The 24,726-nt window shown below is 42.5% G+C and overlaps 1 protein-coding gene across 1 annotated transcript; it reads right to left on the reverse strand.

The window, feature by feature from the left end:
• Positions 1-17,374: 17,374 nt before the first annotated feature.
• EIF1B (eukaryotic translation initiation factor 1B) lies at positions 17,375-24,056 on the reverse strand. Its single transcript, XM_066628137.1, has 4 exons — positions 23,830-24,056; positions 20,109-20,272; positions 18,700-18,801; positions 17,375-17,764 (listed from the first exon to the last, which is right to left on the reverse strand). The coding sequence occupies exons 1-4, from the start codon at positions 23,858-23,860 to the stop codon at positions 17,720-17,722; spliced, it is 342 nt and encodes a 113-aa protein (XP_066484234.1). The 5' UTR covers positions 23,861-24,056; the 3' UTR covers positions 17,375-17,719.
• Between the last annotated feature and the right edge of the window lie 670 nt (positions 24,057-24,726).

Below are 24,726 nucleotides of genomic sequence, written 5' to 3' on the forward strand. Positions count from 1 at the left end.
TTTTAAACACCACCTCTTCCAGAAACCACTTTTGCATGAACTATCACTGTTGCTAGAGGTGACAACTGTGTGCAGGAGTGGGCAGCTTGTCCTAAGACAAGGCCATAAAAGCAAGCTAAAACTAATCATTTATGCAAATGTTTACTTATGTTAATGAACCAAATGTTAATGGGTGTTTATAGCTAAATTAGTTATTAGTTTTTATGTTTAAGAAATAAGAAAAGTGTTAATATGATTAGCAATGCTTGGAACAAAGAAAGCATATTTGGTCTCAGTCTGATGTAGAAAGTGCAGGCTAATTGGCAGTTTTACTGAGATAAGCAAAAGAATGTCTCTTTGGCAGCCTTCCAGGCAGATAACAACAAGGGAGTTTAGGAGTGACATACTCCCTTTACACTTGCAGCTATGTGAAACAGAAGGTTGCTGCAAAGCACCCCAAGTCATCTCAAGCCTTTGAATAGAAAAAGCACTTTTGCTTTTTAAAAACCTAAATTCCTTCAGGCTGCTTCAAATCAAAGGGACAGTGTCAAATGCATATGGAAGGCTGATTTAGAGTTATTTAGACCAAAGTTTCATAGAAGTACTAGAAAGATTACAATGCTTGTTTGCTGGCAAGTATTTTTCAATGCTTTAAGTGTAATCAACATATAAATTAGTTATTAGAGTAAAGCTTGATTGCCTAAAAGTTAAATAATAGTATAGAAATACACAGAAAGGTGGGAAAATTATTAAGTTTTACTTAAAGCTATAAGTTTGTCAGATGCAACCTTGGCAGAAGTAATATGTCTTGCAGATATAGAATATGGGAGTTGTATCCCTGTAACCTTGAAAAGGCAGATGTCTGGCTAAAGTTAATTAGGAGTTTGACAAGGAGACCCTAGAGAAGTTACAGTTTACAGATAAGACTCTTATCTAGGCAAGGGCATTCCTAACTCTGTATGTCCCACCTGTCACTTTTAATTGGAACTAGAAAGAATTACAACTCAAAGAGAGACAGATAAGGAGTAGTCAGGATACACTTGCACCGTTAATTAGGAAGAGTTATAGCAGATAACTGAGAGTTTATACACAGGTCAGAGACATTTTAATGGGGAAAAAGACTTTGGCAAAGACAGTAAATCTGTTGCTACTTAAAATAGAGTTTGACAAATACAGACATCAGCAGAAACAGACAGGAACAGATAAAGCAGAAATGGACAGGAACAAGATAATATGAGAAAGCCCCTAATTAGCAAAACATTCCTGAGAATCTCTGTCAGAGCCTCTAAGCTGACAGAGAAAGCTGGATTTAATTGAAATAAAGGGGAAAGTCTCTTAAAATCTTTACTTACAAATAAGAAATTAGTTTGTTTTGTATAATTTTACACGACTATACATCACCCAAAGGTAACAGTACACATATGGAGAATCACAACTAAAGAGGACTTAGTTTAAACAGAGGTTAGCAGAAAGTCCACAGTGTTTGATGAGACCAGACATAAAGAATGTTGAATAGATAAGCAGATGGCTGTTTGAAACATGTCAGGGTCAGGCCAGTGAGGAATGGCCAGAGATAGACAAAGACATACCAAAGGCCAGTAATAAATGAGTAAAGAGTGCCACCTAGTGGTTGTTAAAATATGTCTCAATGAATGTTTTTTGCTATATTTGGAACATGTAACTTGAAACTGGCTAATCAAATGCTTGTAAATTTATCTGTGACCAATCCTGAGAAAACCTCCATCTCTGATGTCACACATCAGCCAATGAAATGTAAGACTCCTCAGACAAAGAAGCCAAAATGCTATATAAGCAAAAGGCTCACACTGGAACATTGCTCTCTCTCGGGAGACACTGAGAGTTCCCACATAGCTCTCATTGCTCTCTTCATTTGGACAGGAGTCCCTGAGAAGCCTGTTGCTGGCAACAAAATAAAGCTTGCAGATGATCACCACTCTTGCCTACTGAGTTTGCTTTTGAACTTTGCTGCTGACCTTGCAACAGTCTCACAGTTGTCCTTGTATCAAGGGAGAGGCTGGTTCAGTTGCTGCTGCCTCCTGATCGCTTTGCACCCTCCTCCCCAAACCAGGCATTTTCTAAAAGGCCAGACATGTTGCATAGCCACATGTGACCCAATGGTGCACCATTGTCCTGGCCATTTCCACTTCCAGTAGGTTGGGCAGATGTGGAAAGGCCATGTGGTCAGCATGGCAGTGGGACCAAGAACCATTTGCCATACTGTGAAAAACCACTAATGGGCATTAATGGGTACTGGTTGGAAAACACTGATTTAGAGCACTGGTTGAAAAGAAACTTTGGGCACCTGAGACAGTGTACCAAATGCAGCTCCCTTTACCTGGCTGTGCTTTAGCTACTGCCTCCCTTTCCTGCTCTATGGATTCAGAAGGGGGAATATGAGTGGAAGACATGGTGCGAAAGAGAAAATAATGCTGGGCTAAGTGTTGGAGATGGTCTTCTACTCTGTTTCCCTCTTCCTCTGAGAATCCAGGGAGCCAGAGAAGGAGAAATGGAGGTGGGTGAGCAGATGGAGATGGGTACTCCAGTCAGCCTGATGAACAAGCTGGCCCTGTACCATACAGGTACAGTACTGTCTTTTCCATAGCTAACACCAGTGGAAGGCAAATTATTCAGGGCTGGCACTGATTTGGCACTGCAAATCATTGCAAGCACTGCTATAAATAGATAGCTGCACTTCGCTCATGTCTTGTAGAACAGCAATGTAGACCTGGACAGACACAATTACAAAGTAAAGTAACCTGAAAGTATTGAGCAAACTGCCCAACATTGAACTGCCTGCTCTCTTTTTGTGTATGTAGGGCAACAACTGAGCAAGGACAAAGTCCTTCAATTCAACCCACTAAAGCAGCAGCAGCAGCAGCTGGGACATCCTGGTAATCTTCTGGCTACTATTTTCCAACTTGGCGGAATCAAATGTCATGAGAACAGCCAATTTTTGAAAGAATGAGATATGTTGCCCTATCCAACAGAATAATATCTGGTTTTATTCTGTATCTGAAATGAAAAGTTCCCCTTGAAGAATATAAAGCACAAGAAAAGCACTCATCTGAAAGGCATAGTCAATAATGAAAAGACACTTCATGGAAAGTCACGGAAACAACATTCAAAATCTTGGCCTGTGAATGATGAGAAGCGGAAGACCTTCCTTTTTTAAAAAAATAGAGAATTTTGTGAATGGTACTGTTTCTTGAGTTATTTATGCTGAACTGGCTGTCTTGGATAAGATGGAGTGTAGTTTCTTTCTCAATGAAAAAGCCTTGCAGGGTTTTAGGGGAAAGAACTGTTTTAAATTTAGAAGAGACATCATTGTGCATGCTCTGTGTTTGTCAGAAGGGCCGTCTAGGCAGTCAGCCTGAAAAATAGTCTGACGTCAGGCAGGAGAGGAAGGAATGAAGCCCGGAACACTTGGGTTAGTCATCAAGTGGTCCAGAGGTATCCAGCATGGCTGGAAGTATATAGGAAGGGGGTTTATTTTTAAGCTATTTACAGATAGACATATAATCCTTTATAAAACAAACAAATATACAACTATATACATTTGGTCAGCCAGATAACAAATCAACTTCTCGATTGCGCAGCTCAATGAGCTGATATAGGAAAGCAGTCACAGTATCTGTTACTTCTGCAGAAGAATCAGTTAGGAGCGTATTCTTGCCATGTCTGTAAGTCCTCCTCTTGCTCTCAGTATAGGATCTAAATATCTTTGATGGATCTCGTTGTAGAAGGGACAATAAAGAATGGAATAGACAATGGTCTCAACATAACCTAGCCCACAAGGGCATCACCTTTCTGAATGAGCTATCTTATGAAATCTCCCAAAAAGGACGACTGATGGGAGCATATTAAATCTAGCAAGGGGGAAAGCTCTCCTTTTTTGATAAGTGTGCAGCGAGTAAAGATATGAGGCTACTTGACCATACAATATCGGAATCTCCAGACTTAACGGGGAACATGCTCTGCTTGCCATCCTATAAAGATCCTGCCTTTCAATGTCAAGAAATCTGCATTTGATTCACTGATATGCCTCTTGATATGGAAGCGAGCCTAAACATTCAAAAGACAGCCTGATTGAGTTAATTTTCTTTTCCAAAATGGTTATGGCAAGGGGTAGATTAGATTCAAGGAACATCATATAGAGCTAGCTTCGAGGGTCATAATTGTAATATATGCACAGCCAATATTTGATGCCCATCAGCCAGGCCCAGGTTTCTAACAATGATTGGCCCGTTTCTAGACATAGGGCTGCATAAGCTAAACAATTTGGAAGACCCAGTATTTTTTGCAGAAATTTACCTTGGGCAGACTCTAGGGCTTTGTTTAACACCCCAAATTCCCAAAGGGGAATTCCATAAAATAACTGGGGAATCAGCTTGGCATTAAAGGTCTTCAAGGTTGCTCCTACGTAACAGTTTCCTCTCGCATAGAAAAAGCAAGCAATAGACTGAGAGGTAACGTTAGTGTAGCAGTCTTTGGGATTCTTTGGGATTCTTTGGGAGCAACCAAAACCCAGGGGTCAGGTTGCTGGATTTAGGTACAAGAGCAGAAGCAAATGAATGGTCAGACAGAAAATCAAGAGACAGCAGACAGATTGAGGGTTGAGAATGCAGAGAGAGGCAAGCAAGCAAGCAAGCTAGCTAGCTGCTTGTACGAGCTTTCTCACTGCCTTTTATTGAACATTGCAACATCAGTTACATTCCGTTCCTAGATAGTGTGCCACATTAGAATCTCATACAGGGGCTTAGAACAATGGGTGCTTCTTCACAGAGTGCTGTATCAGCTATTGTCACACTTCAGCCTGAGAACTAGTGCCCCTATCGGTTTGCCGTAACAAGGGGGGGTTTGCCCGTTGCCATATTATCAAGGCTTTCTGTGTGCTTCTGCTTAAACAACACTAAAACACCACAGTTAGCTTCATTAATTGCCATTTTTTTGTGAATAGCCCAGGAGAGATTATAATGTAAATTTTGACCAAGGTATTTAAACTGCTTAACGTGTTCTCATTTGTGTCCATTTAGTTGCCAATTATACAACTTCCACATTCTAGAGAACACAAGTATTTTAGACTTGTCAAAATTCAGCTGTAACTGGTTTTCTGTCAAGTACTCCAAACACTTTTTCAAAAGGTGTTTTAAACCTTACTGGTCCAAGACATTATTGTGGCATCATCCGCATATGGGAGGATCAGTACCTGAGTGGTACCTAATCTGGGACAGTGCCCATCCACCTCAGTCAGAGAGGGAGCCAAATCATTAATAAATAGAGTAAATAGGGTGGGGGCCAAAACACACCCTTGTTTGACTCCCTTGTTTGACACAATCTTCCTTGTAAGATGCCCCACAGAGGTACACTTTATTTGGCACATGGTGTTTTGATGGAGTCTCCTTATATGGAATAGTAGTCTCTTGTCCATTTGTAGCTTTTCTAATTTATTCCATAGTATCTCCCTATCTATAGAATCAAAGGCTGCTTTTAAGTCTAGAAAGGCTGTGTAAAACCTAGATCTTGTCCTTCTAATATATTTCTCAAAAAAGTGTGAAAAGGATGGTACAATGGTCCAGGGTGGATTTACCCGTTGAAACCCCACCTGCTTCAGGCCCTGAATCTTCTGGTCAGATATCCAAAAGATAAGCATGGCACATAAATATTAAGCATACAATTTCCCTATAGCTGAGAGCAAACTGAGTGGTCTATAACTTGAAGCTGTCCCTGTGTCACCCTTTTTGAACATTGGAACCACAATTACATTTGTCCATGACTCTGGCATAATACCTGTTCTATTAACCATAGTGAAAAAGCTATTTACAGATTTGAAACCTTGGGCAGTTAATGAGAAACTAGGGATATACAAACAACAAACAATTTGCCACAAGTTACTAGACCACCTAGGGCAGGGGTGTCAAACTTGTTTCATTCATATAGTGGGTTAAATAGCATTCATAGTGCCTACTGAGGGTCAGAAGTTACATCATTAAGCAGGAAGTGCCATAATTAAGCAGACTGTTCTGTTTAGTAAGCACTTTGTTCCCACATAGAAACTCATTACTGCAAATGATGGAAGAGAATATGTGCAAATCTTGTTCATAATTTCAAGATATGAGAGAGCCCAATTATCACGCTGGGAAAGCCTAGTTATATTGGGGGCTGGATAAACTGCTTCTAGGGACTGCATCCAGCCGAAGGGACTTATGTTTGATACCCATGATCTAATGGGTACAGGTTTGCATGGGTACCCACTTTCGGGGTTTACCATTAGACTACCTTACCACACAATTCTAACTAGAAGCCTGGGGGGGGGGCAGTAGGGAGAGGACCACAGTAAAAAAAGGTTTGCATTGATGTACAGGATGTCTACAGATGGACAGGAACCACCACTAGGCCCATACTAACAACATGAATTTCAATAGGGACAAAAGTGAAAGCAAACATGTGGGAACAAAAACTTAGACTGGATAGAAATTACTGGATGGAGGAAAACCTGGTATCACCACAGCATATGTGCAAAAGTTCTAGGTAAAACATAAAATAATAAATAAATAAATAAATAAATAAATAAATAAATAAATAAATAAATAAAAGCAAATGCATGGCTGGGCTGTATTGTTGCAAGGTCGAGAGCAAAGTTCAAAAGCAAACTCAGTAGGCAAGAGTGGTGATCGTCTGCAAGCTTTATTTTGTTGCCAGCAACGGGCTTCTCAGGGACTCCTGTCCAAAATGAAGAGCAATGAGAGCTATGTGGGAACTCTCAGAGAAAAGCCATTTTCCAGTGTGTGCCTCTCCCTTATATTTGATTCTGGCTCCTTTGTCTGAGGAGTTGTACATTTCTCATTGGCTGGTGTGTGACATCAGAAATGGAGGCTTTCTCAGGATTGGCCACATATAACTTTACAAGCATTGATTGGTTGGCTTCAAGTTACAAATTCCAAAAAAAGGAGAAAACATACATTGAGACATTATAGAAAGCATTATTTCCAACAACCACTAGATGGCACTGTTTACTCATTTATTGGCCTTTAGTATGTCTTGTGTTTATTTCTGACTCTGACAGAGTTATCAGCATTATCTTTCCAAATTCCTTTCTGTCTGGTCTCATCAAACATTGTAGGCTTTCTGCCAACCTCTGTTTCTTTGGTCTTCCCTCTATTCCATGTGTAATTCCCTTTATGTGACTTGTTATTGTGATGCATAGTGGTATAAACATATTTAATACAAGACAAACCAACTTCTTATTGTAAATAAGGATTTTAAGAGGCTTTGCCCTTTATTTTAATTAAATCTAGCCCCTCCTGTCCGCTTTCAGTTCAAACAGAGACTCTTGTTATGTTTTGGCTTAATCAGGGGCTTTATTATCTTGTTCCTGTCCAGCTGTTTCTGTGGGTGTCTGTATCTTGGAAAGCTCTATTTTAATTAGCAACAGATTTACTGTCTTTGCCAAGGCTGTCAACTGTCTTATCTAATGTTGCTAGTTTTTCCTCATTAAAAATGTCTCTAACCTGTGCATAACCCTTAGTTATCTGTTCTTGGTGCCAAGAGATACCAGCTTCCTGATTAATTGTTGCAGGTACATCCTGCTTCCTCCCTAGTTCCTCTGTATGTTGTATCTAATCTCACTTTAAGTTGTAAATCTGTCTCTGAGTTCCAATTAAAAGTATCTAAATTTGTCACTTTGAGTCTACAGAGATATACAGAGTTTTTATCTTGTGAGGAGTAACTTTTCTTAGAGTCTCCTTGTTAATTAACTTCTGCCAGACATTTGCCTTTTCAAGGTTGCATTGGAATTACATTTTCAGACTTGTGGCTTTAAGCCTTTTTAATAGTCAAATTTAATTGCTTTTACTATTCTGTGTATTTCTATACTATTATTTAACTTTCAATAACATCAGGCAATCAAGCTTTACTCTAACAGCTAATTTATATATTGGTTACACTTAAAAAACAATCTCTATAATTATTAATGCATTAAAGAACTATTGACATACAAGCATGCTAACTTAGTAATTTATTTGGCACTTCTATGATGCTCTGGTGTCTCTCAGTATTCATTTAAAATGGCAAAACTGTTTTTGTTTTCCTTTTTGATTTAAGGAAACTAATAGAATAATAGGTTTAAAAATCCAAAGATGTTCTTTTTCCATGTGTTTTCATAGCAGGGAAGAAGCTGGGAGTCTGTTTCACTCCCTTTTCCATGAAGTGTTCGAACCTTATCTGATGTCCTTGACAGTTTGCTAGACTCATTAATCAGCCAGCTCGCAATTTCAGCAAAAGCTGTCTGTTTGAAGCTCCAGAGCAAAATGGATTTAAACCTGTTTGTGAAATGCTAAACATATAAACTATAATGTGTTTGTGTCTATGAGCATGGCATAATGGCTTATGGCTTTCATGGCCTTGCCTCCGTATTAATGGGGTCCAGATTAGGAGAAGCAATAATGCCATTCTATACTGCTCTAGTGAGACCTCACTTGGAATACTGTGCCCCATTTTGGGCATCACATTTAAGAAAGACATTGATATGCTGGAGCAGGTTCAAAGAAGGGCAACTAAGAGTACAATCCAAGAAGACACTGAGCCAGCGCAGGCCCCCTGCGCTGCCTCCTAAGTCTCACAAACATGCCTTAAGGCACATTTGCACCAATGCAGGAGTCCTCTAGGCCAATGTGGAGGCCTGTACTGGCTAGGAAGAACCAGATCTTCCCTGCACTAGCCCAATGAGGTGAGTTTGTGTCGGGTGGTGCAGAGGGTGGGAGAGGATGGCAAGAGGGCATTCTGGGGGGTGGGGAGGGGTCATTTTTGGACAGGGGGAGGGGGAATGGAAGGCAGAAGGGGGAATGAGAGGTAGATCAGGCCCAGGAGGGGGCAAGATCAGCTGTGGCAGCACAGGCTGAATCCTAACCACCACACCTGACCCAGGCAGCCTTACAAAGACTACATGGATTTGCACCAGCCAAATAGCTGGTGCAGATCCCCATAGGTGTGACTGGGGCTCAACAAGGGATAAGGGGAAAAATATCCCTCTTACCCCAAAGTGACCTCCAACTTAACCCATGCTAGAAACAGTACAGGCCACTGTGGCCTGCCTGTTCCAGCACAGGTTAGGATTGGGCTGTAGGAAGGTGAGGGATCAGGAAACCAAGGCATAGGAGGAACAGTTAAAAGAGATTGATATATTTAGACTGGAGAGGAAAAGACAAAGAGGGGATGTGATAGCTGTTTTCAAGTATCTGAAGGGCTGTCACACAGAAGAAGAGGAGCGCTTACTTTCAGTGACTCCTGAAGACAGGGTTTGAACTAATATGTCGAAACTACAGGGAAGTAGATTTAAGCAATAGAATAAGAATTTCCTAACTGTACGGGCTGCACAGCACTACCTCTTGCAGTTGTGAACTCTTCCTCACTGGAGGTTATGAGGAGAGTGGCCATCTGTCAGGGATGCTGCAGTTGCCTGTGCTGAGCAGGGGATTGGACTAGATGACTTCCAAGGTCCTTTCTCACTCTAGTATTCTGTGATTCTACGTAGACCAAACTTTGAAGTTGTTCTGCACAGAATTCTGTACATCACTAGACTCCCCAGTGTGAAAGCAGGTGTCACTATCCCCATCTATAAAGGCCATAAGAAGTGTATTGATTCATCCCAGCAAAGGCACTGTACTGTGGTTGATAACACCACAGTAAGATGACAAAACAAAGATTGCTGGACATCGAGTCCCAAAACCTTTGTGAACTGGCTTTGAGAGTCTGTTTTCCTCCTCAATTTTTCCATCCCATTGCAGCATGAACTTATGGCTCCATATCTCTATGACCAATCCAATCAAGCGGCATATCATTTATTTAGCAAGATTTAACCTGCTGCCATCTATGGTTACATGGGAGGTACAGTGAGACACCTTATGTACCACGCATATGTCACTGTAACCAGGGACTTATTGAAACTATCCAACACATTATATTCTACTGCCCTTGACATACCAGTTTCCATTCCACCTATTTGGCACAACTTTTGGCACAAAAGGGATGGGTCCTCAGATTTAGTGAACTTGAAATTTTTTCTCAGTGATTGCCCAATTGACATGATGGAGATGGTTTCTAAATTTTTAGTCTGTCTTCCAAGCATACCCAGTCTACTTTTTAAGCCTATTTATGGTTAATGTGTTGTATTATATTTTATTTTAATCTTTTTGTGGTTTCTGTGCTTTATCTTATAGCCATGATCTTATAGTTGATGCCACATGTATTGTGTATGCCAATAAAGGTTACTGGATTGGATTGGATAACACCTTCAGATAATAATATGGCTGCAATATTTTCTTTTGGAAACTAACATTAGACAAGCCTACACATGCATAATTTATCTTTGTGACCTTTTCAAACAATTACTTTCATATATGGCGTTTTAGCCACATTGCACTATATAATTCAGTGAGAACTAGCTGCTGGGAAGTATGCACCAGAGTTCGTATAGATCTCAGATAGCTAAGAGCCAAACTCACATGAGGTCATGCACACTTCCATAGCTGACAATGCCAAGCAAACTAATAGCCCAATCCTATGTAAATTCCCGCACAGTGATGTGGTGGCGCCAGCATGGGCTACTCTGTATCTCACAAGGGAATTTTGGCTGCTGGAGGTCACTTTGGGGGAAGGGTAAGCACCAGCATCACTTTCAGTCCTGTCAGAAACACAGTAATGTTGGCCTGAATGTGCTGTCTCTTTCATAGATAAGCAACACCCTCTAGTGGCACTTAAGAAGAGCTAAGTTGCAGTCATTAAATGATACCTGATTAAGGACCCAATCCTGTCCAATTTTCCAGTGCTTATGTAGCTGCTGTGTAGTCCCAAGGCAAAGGAACAAGCATTCCTTTACCTTGAGGAGATCTCCAAGACTGTCCCCACCACCACAGGATGCAGTGCATGCCCTACTGGCACTGCTGCATCACTGCTCAAAAGGTGGATAGGATTTGGCCCTAAGTGGGCTGTCGAGTCACTCAGTAATCCACTCATGTGCCCCAACACTTTTGCACTGACATTCAGCAATCTGTTGTTGTCCCTTGGTCTCCATTGCACACGCAAGATTCTTCAACCTACAAAGGGACAAATCCATACGCAAAATTATACACATGATGAGTCACCCCCATGCAGAGATATGAGTGAGAAGTTTCAATGCCACTTTTGGCATTTGCTTCAGCAGGGGAAAGGTGCACTATAAATCAAATGAATTAATGAATGGTGCTGCTGTGCTGTGAAACAGGAAGTACCTCTCTTTGCTACTACCCAATAACAGAGCAATTTTCAGCCGTTGTGGCGCAGCACATTGTCTGCAGGTATGCCATGGGAGTTCGGAGCACAGCGGTTGGGAATCGGTGAAAAAAATCATCAGAGTTTTTGGCTCTGCTTTTAGGACAACTGTCTGTAGCAATGAAGGAGTCAGCAGACAGAGGAAGAGGGACAATTAGTTACTACCAACAGTTGCCCTAGAAACAGATCCATGGAACCTGGAAGAGACTCCAAGAAGCCAGAAGTCACATCACAAGACCATAAGAGGCCAGAGTGCCATGAGAAGAAAAATGTTGAAAATTGCTTCACTAATGTACAAGTCTGACATTCTTCGACAACCATCACTGCTACGATTTAGGATCAGTAGGGCATGAATGCAGTAGCTAAGATTACAGCTCCCCTGAGTCTGCACACATTCCTAATTTGATAAAACGTGCTGTTTTATAACAGGGCTGAAATGGAGAACATATTTCCCTGCCAAGCGAATATATAGTTGCATGTCTAAATTATTTTAGACCACGGATCTCCAAACCTTTTGGGCAGAGGGCCACATCAAATATCTGGCATGGTGTGGAGGGCCGGAAAAACAATTTAAATATAAAATTTAAATAAATAAATTAGAGATGGAACTCAGATGAGTGAATAAATGAATGAATGGGCTCATTCATTCAACCTCTCTGGCCCTCAGAACACCCTCCAGACAAAATCAGAGCACAGTTCTGGTCATGTTCAGTTTAGTGGGCCAGAGCCTTTCAGGGGACAAGAGGTTGGCCACGGGCCAGAAAGAGGCTTGCTGTGGGCCGCATCTGGCCCCTGGGCCGGGCTTTGGAGACCCCTGTTTTAGACCAAGGCTCCTAAGGAAGCTTGAACAAAACCTTATTTCATTAAAAGAACAGTGTGTCTTCTTTGCAGGCCGCATTGTTTCTAATCATGGAACAATGGAAGCCTCTCAGAACAGAAAAATACATCCTTTATCTTTCACATATGAGGAGCCCTTTCCTCAGGCTCCTTGCAAGGATAAACTGGCAGATTTCATTGTAAGCACACAATAGACTTGCCAGTCCTCCGATATCCTCTTCTTTCCATTGTTTCTCTCATTTTAATGCAGCAGTCTTGAGAATGGACAGCTGCAATGGAAAAGAGTATTCCTTGCAAAACCTAGGCACGGTCTTACTAGGTAAAAATGCTTCATCTGATGCTGCTTTGATTAGAACAGCACTAGTCACATTTCTGATGCATTGGGTGAAGAGAGGGGAAGCTTCCCTAAGGTTCTGTCCCATATAAGCAAAGGAGTGATATTTTAAGTGTATGTTAACTCAATGGATCAAAACAACAGGATTGGAGTCACTGTTCTATAATTCACAGGTACTTCCTCCTCATCAAATGTCAAAAGGGGGCAGGCTTTGCCTACATCAATTTGGGGGGCTATTCTAGAAGCACAGACAAGTGATTTTTCAACCTTTTTCATCTGACACTGAGAAGACGTTGTCCAGGCTCAACATCAGTTTTTTGACAACTGACAAGGTACACTACAGTGATGGAAGGGGGCTCCCATCCCACAGTGGCCCTACTAATATATGACCCTCCCGCAGCATACCTGCAGACCATTTGTGGCACACCAATATGCTGTGGCACAGGGGTTGAAAATTGCTGGTATAGACCAGGGGTGCCCAAACCCCGGCCCGGAGGCCACTTGCAGCCCTCAGGGGCTCCCAATTCAGCCCTAGGGGAGCCCCCAGTCTCCAATGAGCCTCTGGCCCTCCAGAGATTTGCTGGAGCCCATGCTGGCCCGACCCAACTGCTCTCAGCATGAGGACGACTGTTCAACCTCTCACCTGAGCTGTGGGACAAGGGCTCCTTCCACTACTTGCTGTTTCACATCTGTGATGCAGCAGTGGCAGTGAAGGAAAGGCTAGCCTTGCTTTGTGCAAGGCCTTTTATAGGCCTTGAGCTACTGCAAGACCTTCATTCATTCATATAAGTTCCAGTGATAATAAATTCACTTATGTAAATTTATTCAAATTTGAAATGTAAATTAATTGTTTTTTTCTGGCCCCAACACAGTGTCAAGGAGATGATGTGGCCCTGCTGCCAAAATGTTTGGACACCCCTGGTATAGACAAATGAGAGCAGAAACTGTATGCAAGTTGGCTATTTGTGGAGCAGATAATGCAGCAGATTTGTGGAGCAGATAATGGTCAACAAGTTATGAGGCTAGCACAAGCTTCTGACAAAGTTTCTTGTAAGCTGGGCTTGTAAGATTCTTTTAAGGGAAAGAATAGCAACCACACACATGAATCTTCCCGCATATGAGGGGAATGATCCTCTAGAAGGGACCCATTCCTTGCGTGATGAATCCAAATCCTCTCACACTGAAAACTGCCTTTTTGGGAGTGCGGGACTCCTAGTAGTAGTTGATTTGATCATCAGAAACATAGAAAGATGAGGTTTTGATGGGCAGGTAGACTCCATGATGATTACATAGTTTGCCAGGTGCAAAGGCAGCAGCTATCACACATAGGCTAGATACACTGATAGGCAGTGCTGTGGTGCATATTGGCACCAGTGACATTAGGAAATATAGGTTGGTAGTGATGAAAGTCCAATTTTGATTGCTAGGTAAGATGGAGGCCAGGACCTCCAGGGTAGCACTTACAGAAATGATACCTATTCCACACACAAAGCCAGCTAGACAGGCAGCACTGAAAGGCCTCCATTTGTGGATGAGTTAGTGGTGCCAGGAGAAGGATTTTTGATTCATTAGGCACTGGGAAATGTTTTGGAACCAGCTGAGCATGTACAGGCAGGATGAGCTCTACTTGAATGGAATGGACTGCTGACTGCTTATCAAAAAGGTTGCAGAGCAGCTTTTAAATTCAACCCAGGGAGGTTGACAAAAGCTGGGTAGCATCCAGTTTGGGCCAAAGTACCTCTAAAGAATGGTCTTAAATGTTTTTAGATTATTCAGAAGAAGAAAGGGTACCATTTGGAAATGAACATGTGATAGGGTAGGACAGCAAATCAAAAAGGCCACAGGAAAAGAGGCACATGCTAACAATGGTTGAAAAAAGACCGTGTAGAAGTGTTTATAAGCAAATACCAAAGTCTGGTAGTGGAGCCTGAGTCCTTGGTTGCAAAGGAACAGATATGAATATTCTAGGATACAAATTCTATAGAAAGCACAAGGAGGAGTGTTTTGGAGGCTGACACTGTTCTACATGTCAAAGGGAGTATCAATTTCAATAAATGCAGAAATCCAGGGCAGAGGGGAAGATTCCTCAACAGGATAATTGTGGGTTGAAATACCAGGCCCCGAAAACAATGTAGTACATGGTGTTGCCCTCCTGACCAAAATGCTGGTTGGGGAAGCTCAACAAGAATGTACAGTATTCCCCAAAGCAGTGGTTTCAAATGTTTAACACCTGGACCCACTTTTTAGAATGAGAATCTGTTGGGACCCATCAGAAGTGATGTCATGACCAGAAGTGGTATCATCAAGCAGGAGGTCTGGTCTAGAGGGTTGAGCCTCCGTTTGCCTGAAGATAACATCCACAGGTCGCCAGTTCAAGGCCACCGGCACCGAGCGACCTTGAAGCAGGTGACAAGCTGAGCCAAGTTATTCCATCTGCTCTGAGTGTGGTAGGATGGAGGCCAGATCAGAACGAAACATCTGAATGGTTGTGGCTCTTGAAAGATAGAGCCTTCTTTCAAAATCCCTACGGCGATTTAAATTAGCCTGCCTATGTTAATTTCAACAACCTTTAATGGCATAGCAGAAATAACTACAAACCTGCCTATGTAAACTACCTTGAATAAAGTCTGAGGAGAAATCTGAGGACCTAGAAAGGCGGTATATAAATACCAGTATTATTATTATTATTATTATTATTAATAATCATCATCATCATCATCGGCTGCAATCCTACCCCCATTTACTCAGGATTAAGTCCCATTGACTATCATTGTTAAATGCATATACATAGAAGCCTGTTAAGAGTTCAGCTCTATAACATGCCCCCAAATGCAGTCACATAAAATGGTAGCATCAAGTCTAATATATTAAAAATAAAATATTGAAATGAATGGGGACCCAACCATCTTCTTTAAATACAACTAGAGCAGAAAACCTGCCGGAGAGACAGTTACCATTTGAAGCTTGGTTTTAAAAACTAAAAACAAAAGTGAAGCTTGAAGAGGATACGGAGACTGCAGAGCAGCTGAATGAATTCTTTGCATACTGTATGTCTTTCCAGCTGAAAACACAGGTCAGATACCTGTGCCTGATGTTGACACTGAAGAATTTAGTCAAAAAGAAGTGACCAGGGATCCAAGACCTGGAGGGATTTGGGAAATTAAAGGCCAGTCAGCCTAATATGTGCTCCAGGTTAACTGGTAGCAAGCGTAACTAAAAATAAAACCATTAAGCATATGCAAGAATGAGCCTCAATGTGGAAGAATCAGCATAATTTCTGCACATATAAATTCTGTCTCACTAACCTTCTAGAATTCTTTGTGTCAACTGGTTTGTGTTATCTTCCTTTCCATTGTCTTTGTCCATTAGAAGTCACAATGCTATACTACCTCTATTTGGATGAACAAAAATGAAACAAAATCTAAACTATGCTTTTTGAATTGTCCAGCATGATATGGGTGAGGGAAAGGAGAAAAACAGGGATATCAACCATTAACATTCCCTGAATGCATAAGGAATTCCTGAGTTACTCCTGCAAAATTGCTAACCTGCTTCTGTTTACGTCCCTAAACTTCATCTTCCAAAGTATCGAACAAAAAAACAAGCTGAAAGCTGCTAGATTTTTCTAACTGGAATATTCTTAGGTTATTGCTTTAGCTGATGTTTAAATAGATTTTTTTAAGTGTGTCCTTTATTGAGGGTAGACAATTCCCCAGAACCTGTTCCAAAGTGTGGCTTTCTTAGAGTAGAGAGAATACAGAGTATGCTTCCAGACAGGTTTATTACAATAGAGCAGGGGTGCGCAAACCCTGGCCCAGGGGCCCGCAGGGAGCCCCCAATATCCAATGAGTGTCTAGCAATGTGCTGGAACCCGCGCTGGCCGGATACAACTGCTCTCAGCGAGAAGGCGACTGTTTGACCTCTTGTGTGAGCCGTGAGCCGAGGGCACCCTCCACTGCTTGCTGTTTCATGTCTGTGATTCAGCAGCGGCAGCAAAGGAAAGGCCGGCCTTGCTTTGTGCAAGGCCTTTTATAGACTTTAAGCTATTGCAAGACCTCCATTCATATCAGTTCCATCTCTAATACAGATCCAACCTTGTTATACATGGATTTTTTATACACGAATTTGACTCAACTTGAATGGCCGCTGCAAATGAGAAGAAATGTGTTGATCCCTGGAGAAAGGGAAAAATCCCATTCCTTTAAAATCAGTTTAAAAAACTGCTTTTCTTACTGTTGCAGAGAAATAGTCATGCAAGCAATTCCATTCTTCAGCTGAGCCAGGCAAAGGCTGGGGGTCCTTTGCATTTCTAATTGCTAACTACGTCTCTACAACAGTAAGAAAAGCTGTTTTTAAACCACAAGTGCATAAAGGGACACACTTTAATTTTTTAACTGCTTTTATTTAACACATTTTTATGTTATCAGCAGGGAGGCCTGGAATCAAACCCCTGAGGATGTTGAGGCACAACCTTATTCTATTATAAACCTGGAAGTGGGTCATTAAATCTATTTTTCCACTTTTTTTATCCATGGATTTTTTCCCCACAAGGGATTCTGGAACAGAACCCTAGTAGACAACGAGGAGTGGCCTGCATATTCATTTATGTACATTTATTCAAATTTTAAATGTGAATTGATTATTTTTTTCCTAGCCCGACACTGAGAGATGATGTGGCCCTCCTGCCAAAACGTTTGGACACCCCAGGAGTAGAGGAGACTCAGTCAAGCTGTGAACTGGTATGGTCTAAACATTTTAGTGTGTAAACACAGTCTAGGCTCAGAGTTTGCTTCTCAATCAACACTTCTAAAATTTTTAACTACATTTCCAGATAGTAAAGAAGCTGCAAAAAGCTTAGAATTCATTAAATGTGATAAATAATGCACTTCAGACACTCAGTGACCAAAATAAAAGACATACTGACAAGAGACGTTTTATTTAAGCTGCAACACACATGGTTTTAATACAACATTTAAATCAGGTGAAAAGTAATACACTGAACTATCAGCAGTAAAACATTTCCATTGGAAATGTGTGTTAAAGTTCGCAAGGATCATTTGTTACCATCTTACTGCAGTTTTCTTATGTGTTTCTAGTCTACATTCCATATGTTTTCTGTAGTCATGCAAAAGCAAATCAGGTTTTGAATGGGAAGTCCATTTACTGCAAAGAATCATATTTCACAGAGTAGCCAGCTTGGGTAAAAACAAAACCTGCAGAATTCTTCATGGAAGCACACACACTTTAGAAGCCATGAACCTTCAGCTGTTCTTCCTTCACAATGCCAACCTACAGAAAAGAAACACATGGCACTAAAGCCTCCTGTAGTTGCAGCCTGAAACACCACCAATACAAAGACAAGGTAATTAACCTGTCAAAGCCAACAAGGGTGGGGAGATACTGTGCATGTGCTTTCAGTGCTAGAGAACACCAGAACTGGGGGACATCCACTAAAATTGAATGGCAGCAGAGTTAGGACAAAAGAAAATGTTTCTTTACCCAGCATGTTGTTAATTTGTGGAACTCCCTGCCACCGGATGTGGTAATTGCACCTAGCCTAGATGTCATTAAAAGGGGATTGGACAGATTTCTGAAGAAAAAGTTCAGAGGCTACAAGCTATGATGGGTACATGCAACCTCCTGGTTTTAGAAGTAGGCTATCTCAGAATGCTAGATATGGCACCAGGATGCAGGTCTCTTGTGGTCTTCTGTGCTTCCTGAGGCATCTGGTGAGCCACTGTGAGATACAGGAAGCTCCTAGATGTTCTTAGACATCAGGGCTATGGCTCTCCAAGAACCACGTATGTCTGGGCTTAACTAGATGGGCCTTTGGCCTGACCCAGCAAGTGTCAAAGAATAGGACTTTAGGTTATATTCATGGAAAATCAGAGACACTTTAAAAAGTATCTTATTTTGAGATAAATTACAATAAATCCAATGGTCAAGTATATAAATTAACTAGCAATCTTGCTTGCTGGCAAATCCTGTTAACCCCACTACCCATCCAAATAGGTTGGTACAGAGCTCTTATTACAATTGAGCAAACAATACAACTCATAGCTAGTGGTAGTGACTTCACTTCCCTACCCTGTCTTTTTTTCATGTTCAAGGCTTGAAGTATACCCAAGATTTCCAGAACACTTGCTTTAAGTTGAAGAGGCTTATGTTTACTTTATTAGCAGTTCAAAGTGCTAAGTCAAAAATGTTAAGTCGGAAATCTTCACCTCCAGGAGGAATTGGCAGATGTTCTTCCTCTGGTCACCTTGCAACTGGATCACTTCCCCGTATTCAGGATGCTCAATCACAGTACCATTACAGGCAAATTTCTGCAGAGAAGCAATTGCATACGTTAGAACTGCTAGCAGCAAATTTAGTTATTTCTGAAAGTGACCTAAACACAAGTCTACCTGGTTCTGAATATGCCTTTGTAGCCATTTATATCATTAAGACATGTACCTAAAATCCCATTAGTGATTTGGGACATGGTTTTCCTGAGATGGGTCCTAGCAGATGTTCCTAGACATCGGCTATTGCTCTCTTAGAAAAGGGGTGCCCAAAGTTTTTGGCAGGAGGGTCACATCAGCTCTCTGACACTGTGTTGGGGGCCGGGAAAAAAAATTAATTTACATTTAAAATTTGAATAAATTTACATAAGTTTACATAAATGGCTATATTAAAGATGAACTTATATGAATGAATGAAGGTCTTGCAATAGCTCAAGGCCTATAAAAGGCCTTGCACAAAGTAAGGTTGGCCTTTCCTTTGCTGCTGCATCACAGACATGAAACAACAAGCAGTGGAGGTAGCCCTCATCCCATGAGAAGTCAAACAGTTGCCCTCATGCTGAGATCAGTTGCGTCAGACCGGAGTGGGCTCCAACAAATCTCAGGAGGGCCAGAGGCTCATTGGAGACTGGGGGCTCCCTGAGGGCCGCACTGAGAGGCCTCGAGGGCCGCAAGTGGCCCCAGGGCCAGGGTTTGGGTACCCCTGTCTTAGAACCACATAGGTCTGGGTTCAAAAAGGAATGAAAAAACTGCAGGGTTCCAAACAAATTTTGGCTTAACTCCACCCCTCCCAGCTACATCACTTGGCACGCCTCTTCTTGGCCACCACAAATTAGATGCAGTGTCCATATTTCACACAGCTCAATCTCTCCTATTGCATATCCCAAAAAGGTTTCTTTTCTATAGGTGTATTCCCCCTCACTTCCCACTCTCCCAAAGACAGACTCTTTAAATCCTAATATTTAAGCCAAGTGTGACTGATATTGGCTGACAGACATTATGAAGTTCAAGTATTTGTTCCAAAAAACATTTAAATCATGTGTCCTCTTGTAGCAATATTTCTACTGGAGCAGCCTAGATTTGTGTTAAAGGTTCTGTCACTGTTTAGGAAGATACTTCTTTTTAGGAAACAGCAGAAAAGCTTGTTACTGAAATAAGCTAGATGGCCATTACTATGTAGAAAACAAAATGCTTTTTAAAACGTATGGTTAGGAATTGTCAGGGCAACCAGCACAAATGTTAAATTCTCAGGACTGCTTCAGCATTTGACACTTCACAATTAGATACTGAACATTCACATCCCACTTCTGCAAGACTCCATCTTCAGTCTTGGGATCCAACAGTTCTACCTTTTTAAAGGCTTTCACAAGCTTCTTTTTGTCATAATCATCTGCAATCCCCTGAACAGTAGTTAGTGTCTTTCTGCCGTTTCGTTGCTGGATCCTTATATGGATGTAGTCTTCAGTCCCTGCCGGGAGTAAGTCGTCACCCTTAGTTGCATCAGCAAAGGGGTCTGGAGGGTAAAAAAGTCACACAAGTTAGCAGAAAGCAGTTCCCTGGCACAAGCTCTCTCATCCATACATGTAGCACTGACTTTCTCAGCTGACATATGCAGCTTTCTTTTCTTTGAAAACCACCTAATTCAGTTAATGAATTACTTTGAGTACTCTTCACTACTCAAATTTATAGAGGTATAGAAGATAAATATAGGTATTTTATATATTTTTCAATTCTGTGAAGTATAAACTTGGGTCCTGATTTTTCAAACCATTTATCAATGGAGAAATCCTGAAACCCAAATGCCTTGAAGCTTCTCTTAAACACTACTCACTACTGCTCTAGCACAATAAGCAGAGGATACTGTTTACCTATTTCCAGGTCAAGTATCCAACCATATCAGAACCCTATTTAAACTAGCAACCCATTTGTCATGAAACCACTGTCCTCGTCTCTTAAGTCCATCAACTCTTCTTCACTTCAAATATACAAATCTTGTGGCTTGCCCATGTGTACAAGCTCTTCCCTTTTCACCATGTTTCATCTGCTGCTCAACTGTGGCAGATCCGTTGTTGAACTTCAGCCCAAGTTGAACTTGCACATCAATCCTTCTGTTATGCAGCTTCTGTGCACTTTAGAGTAAGGATTCTCAAGCTAGTTCCAAGGTTCCTAGTCAAACAGACACAGGTATCTGTTTGGTTTAGCTACCAACATTCATGAACTTCCCTGCAACTGCACACTGAATTAAGAACCAGAACCAACTAACTTGATTTGGCAAAACAAGGCAAGAGGAAGCCCAATACAACTATCAATTCAATTGTGGAGTAATGCAATTTTCAAAATCCGATTCTAAATCTTCATGCAAACTGCATGATGCAAGGGACACCAACCTGTTCATGGACTTCAATATCTAAGCCTTAGTTTTCACATAAGTAATAAACCTGCACCTGGTCTACACCACTTTGAGCTGACCCTCATGTGACCAAATGCTTCTGCTTAACAAAAGACACCCTTACACACAGAGAAGTGGTCTATCAGCATAGCTCAAGACTGTGACAATCCATAGCATAGAAGGCAGAATTCTGAGGAAGGTTGAGGAGAAAGTCTTCTGCTACTCCTAATCTATTCTTGCTTACAGCAGAGCAAGTCCACAAGCCTATGACTATCTCCAATTACAAAAAAGCGGAATTGGAGTGAAAGCACCAAATCAAAATTTTCTATATTTCTGTACTAGCCACCAAGTTCTAAAATGGTAGAACAAAAGGATAAGAACAGAGTTTTCAAAAGACCTGGAAGAGCAAAGCTTATAAAGTAAATACAAAATAATGGTAGAGCTTTCTATTCATCAAGGACAATGGAGTTAAGATTGATAGCTATGACTCTCCATATACCAAGAGGTGCAACATCAATGGAGAAAGCAGTAAAGGGAAGTTTTTGCTAAATAAGAGCTCCATAGATATTGAAAAACAGTACAGCCTTTTCATTAACTTCCTTATTTTCCATCAGTAGGAATATTTTTTGTAAGAGCATTCCATCAAATCAGCCCCTCCACCTGTGGTCTGAAGCAATATGCACAGGCACAAGTGGAATCAGACTCATGACAGACTTCATGTGAATCAGACTCACAACAAAGGAATATCAAGACAATAATGTAAAACAGGCACAAGGTTGTGCCTTCTTCAGCAAGTTGTAGTAGGGTTGCTCTAGATGGAGACAGCACAATTTTGCTTCTTTTCAAAGGTGACAAGACTGAATGGGAAGAAAAAGTTTCTCAGCCAAGACAGTACACCAGACAAACCAAAAAGACAACTGCAGGAATGGTGAGCTGAACTGGGCAGCCATCATGCAAGGTGCAAGATCGAGTCAATCAAATAAGCTGAAGGTAGAGAATACCTCCCCTGCTCCAAGAATAAACAAACACCAGACCTATAGTGGGCAATAACCCAAATTTTGTCAGGACAGTTGACAGGCATTTAGCACTAGAAATTTGGAGGCCCCAAGGTTAACCATTAGATCAGATGGGAAATTCTGCATGTTGCCCTGGTAGGCTAGTCAGAGAGAGCTTCAGGGACACCTTACTTAAGGACTAGTTATGGAGGAACAAGAGTTATCTTGTATCAAGCATTATCTACAGGAACAAGGGTTAGTATCTTGACTAACACATCTCATTAGAGTGCTAAACAATCTAAACTAAGGTTAGGCAAATACTTCTAGGGTAAAAATTCCAGAAAACAGAGCTTCCATGTATAGTCAGTAGTGCCAAATGTAACCACATAACTTGAAAGAGATCAGATTCAAAATAAATTGGCTGATGGCATCCAGGACAATTTGGCCCCATCTCTTATCAGCAGGATTCAAAACTCTGAGGTCCCAGACTTGAGAAGCACAACAAGATCAATTACAGGCTCAATGTTTCAGATTACAGCTAAGGGAAAACAAGTGCAAGTATTCCAGTCACACAGCTGCGGATTGGGAGGTGGAGAGGGGAGCAGAAAGAGAGGAGCAAGAGAGAGCGGAGAAGTGTCTGCCCTACTCTGCTCAGTTAATCTTTTTTCCAAAGGATCTGGATAGCAGGCTGGAAAGGACTGTGGCTGTAGCAATGCCAACCAGCAGACTTTTTTACCATTAACAACAAAGAAGAGAGACGTCTCAGCCAATATTCTTCTCAATGCAGTCTGGCAACAAAGAACTGGAGACTATGGGTGAGAAGGAATCTGGCCCACTCCCAAAAGCCCCTGAACATGATTGTTCTTCATAATGGCTGCAGGAACAGAGGTTGGCTGCCCCATCTGGTTTCAATTCTGACTGTAAGCCAGAAAATTTAAAGACTGCAGGTGTTGTGGACAAACAGGGTGACCAGACATCCTTTTTTCCAGGACATGTCCTCTTTTTTTAGCTTCATGTCCTGGAAAAGAAAGTAAACGCCCTCCTTTTGCCTGTGAGCAAGGAGCACATAGCCTTCTTGGAATTAATAAACTACATGTAAAAACGTAATAATAAGCAATATAGTGCTTAAAATAACCACATGAAATCCTTATATGTGTGTGTTCTTAGCTTTTACCATGTCATGTTCTACATTTTTCTTGGATGTCCTGCATTTGGGGCACCTGGTCTGGTCACCCTGTGGACATGTTAGGGGTGCCTAGTCCTCTTTTGGGGGATGCCACCTGGTCACCCAGTGGACACGTTTGGGGAGATGCCATCTGGTCACCCTGTGCACTAGTTGGGGGGGGGGTGCTATCTGGTCACCCTGTGCACTAGTTTGGGGTGCCTGGTCCTCTTTTGGGGGGATGACATCTGGTCACTCTGAACACTAGTTGGGGGGGTGCTATCTGGTCACCCTGTGCACAAGGCACCTGCCGGGGCTCTCTGGGGGGGTCGCAGTGAAGGACAGGCAAATGCCGAGATGGAAGCGGGGGGAGGAGGAGAGAGAAGGAGCCCAGAGCCCATGCAGCTTCCTCCGTGGGCGGTGAGGGGAGCGGGGGACCACCAGGCAGCCCAAGCAGGGTAGGGCTGGTGAGCTGAGCAGGAGCCCGGCTCCAGAGGCAGGAAGGACGGCGCAGCGGCTCTTACCGAAGGATTGGAGGTTCTGGATAGTGGACATGCGATTCTGTGGCTGGGCGCTGCTCGGGGGGAAAAGGCGGCGGCGGCTGGGGGCGCCCGGGGCTCTCTCAGGCTCGGCAGTGGAGGCGGAGGACCCAGAGAAAGCGGAGGGCGGCGAGCGGAGCGGGGCAGGGACGGGGCGCGGCGGCGGCAGCGACGTTCGCTCACAAAATGGCCGACGCTCCTATTTAGCCTCCCCTTCGCCGAAGAAGACGGCACGTGACTGCAGCAGGCTTCCTTTGGCATTCTGGGAAATAAAGTCCCTCCGTAGGAGAGACACAATGCGACCCGGGAGGGAAAGGAGGGAGGAACTACAACTCCCGGCGGCCACTGCGAAGCGGCCTCCTTTCCCCCTCCCCTTTCTTCCCCCAACCACCCTCCCCCTGCGCCTAACTGCAAAATCTGGGCTGGGGGGGGCAAGACGCAGAGTGTACAGTGGGGGCCTGGGCAGGGAGGGGGCTGCCTGTCCCACATAGGCCCTCCCACCTTCCAGGAGTCTCTCTGTTCCCTGCCCCGCAGGCCTACAGTTTGCTCACAACCCCATCCTGATCATCTGCACTTGCACTCAAGCTAGGAGGCAGTCTAGGGGCTGAGGGCGTCATTGTGTTCTATGGGGCTTACTCCCAGGAAAGTGTGCCTAGGCCTGCAGCCTAAAGCATCTGCAACCAAGTGTCTAAGAAGAATTTGTAGCTGGGACGTGTGGTGGGTGGGAGGCAGGTGAGGCAGAGCCTCCCCACGGGAGTCCTTTGAAAAGTGTCGCTGCCATGTGAGGCGCCCAAGCACCCACCACCCACAATTTAGAGACAAGCTAATATTAATCACAAATCCCATTGTCTTGCTCATCAAGAAGTAGTAAAAACAGACTGA

This window comes from Tiliqua scincoides, chromosome 5 (assembly GCF_035046505.1).
Source record: "Tiliqua scincoides isolate rTilSci1 chromosome 5, rTilSci1.hap2, whole genome shotgun sequence".
In the NCBI taxonomy this organism is placed as follows: domain Eukaryota; kingdom Metazoa; phylum Chordata; class Lepidosauria; order Squamata; family Scincidae; genus Tiliqua; species Tiliqua scincoides.

Bases quoted from the DNA above. Each gene is read 5' to 3' on its own strand.
- EIF1B (XM_066628137.1), bottom strand. From the start codon at position 23,860: ATGTCCACTATCCAGAACCTCCAATCCTTCG. The intron at 20,273-23,829 runs GTAAGAGCCGCT...TTTACCCTCCAG, and splicing joins CCAGAACCTCCAATCCTTCG to ACCCCTTTGCTGATGCAACT. The intron at 18,802-20,108 runs GTAGAACTGTTG...GCTTCTCTGCAG, and splicing joins TTGTGAAAGCCTTTAAAAAG to AAATTTGCCTGTAATGGTAC.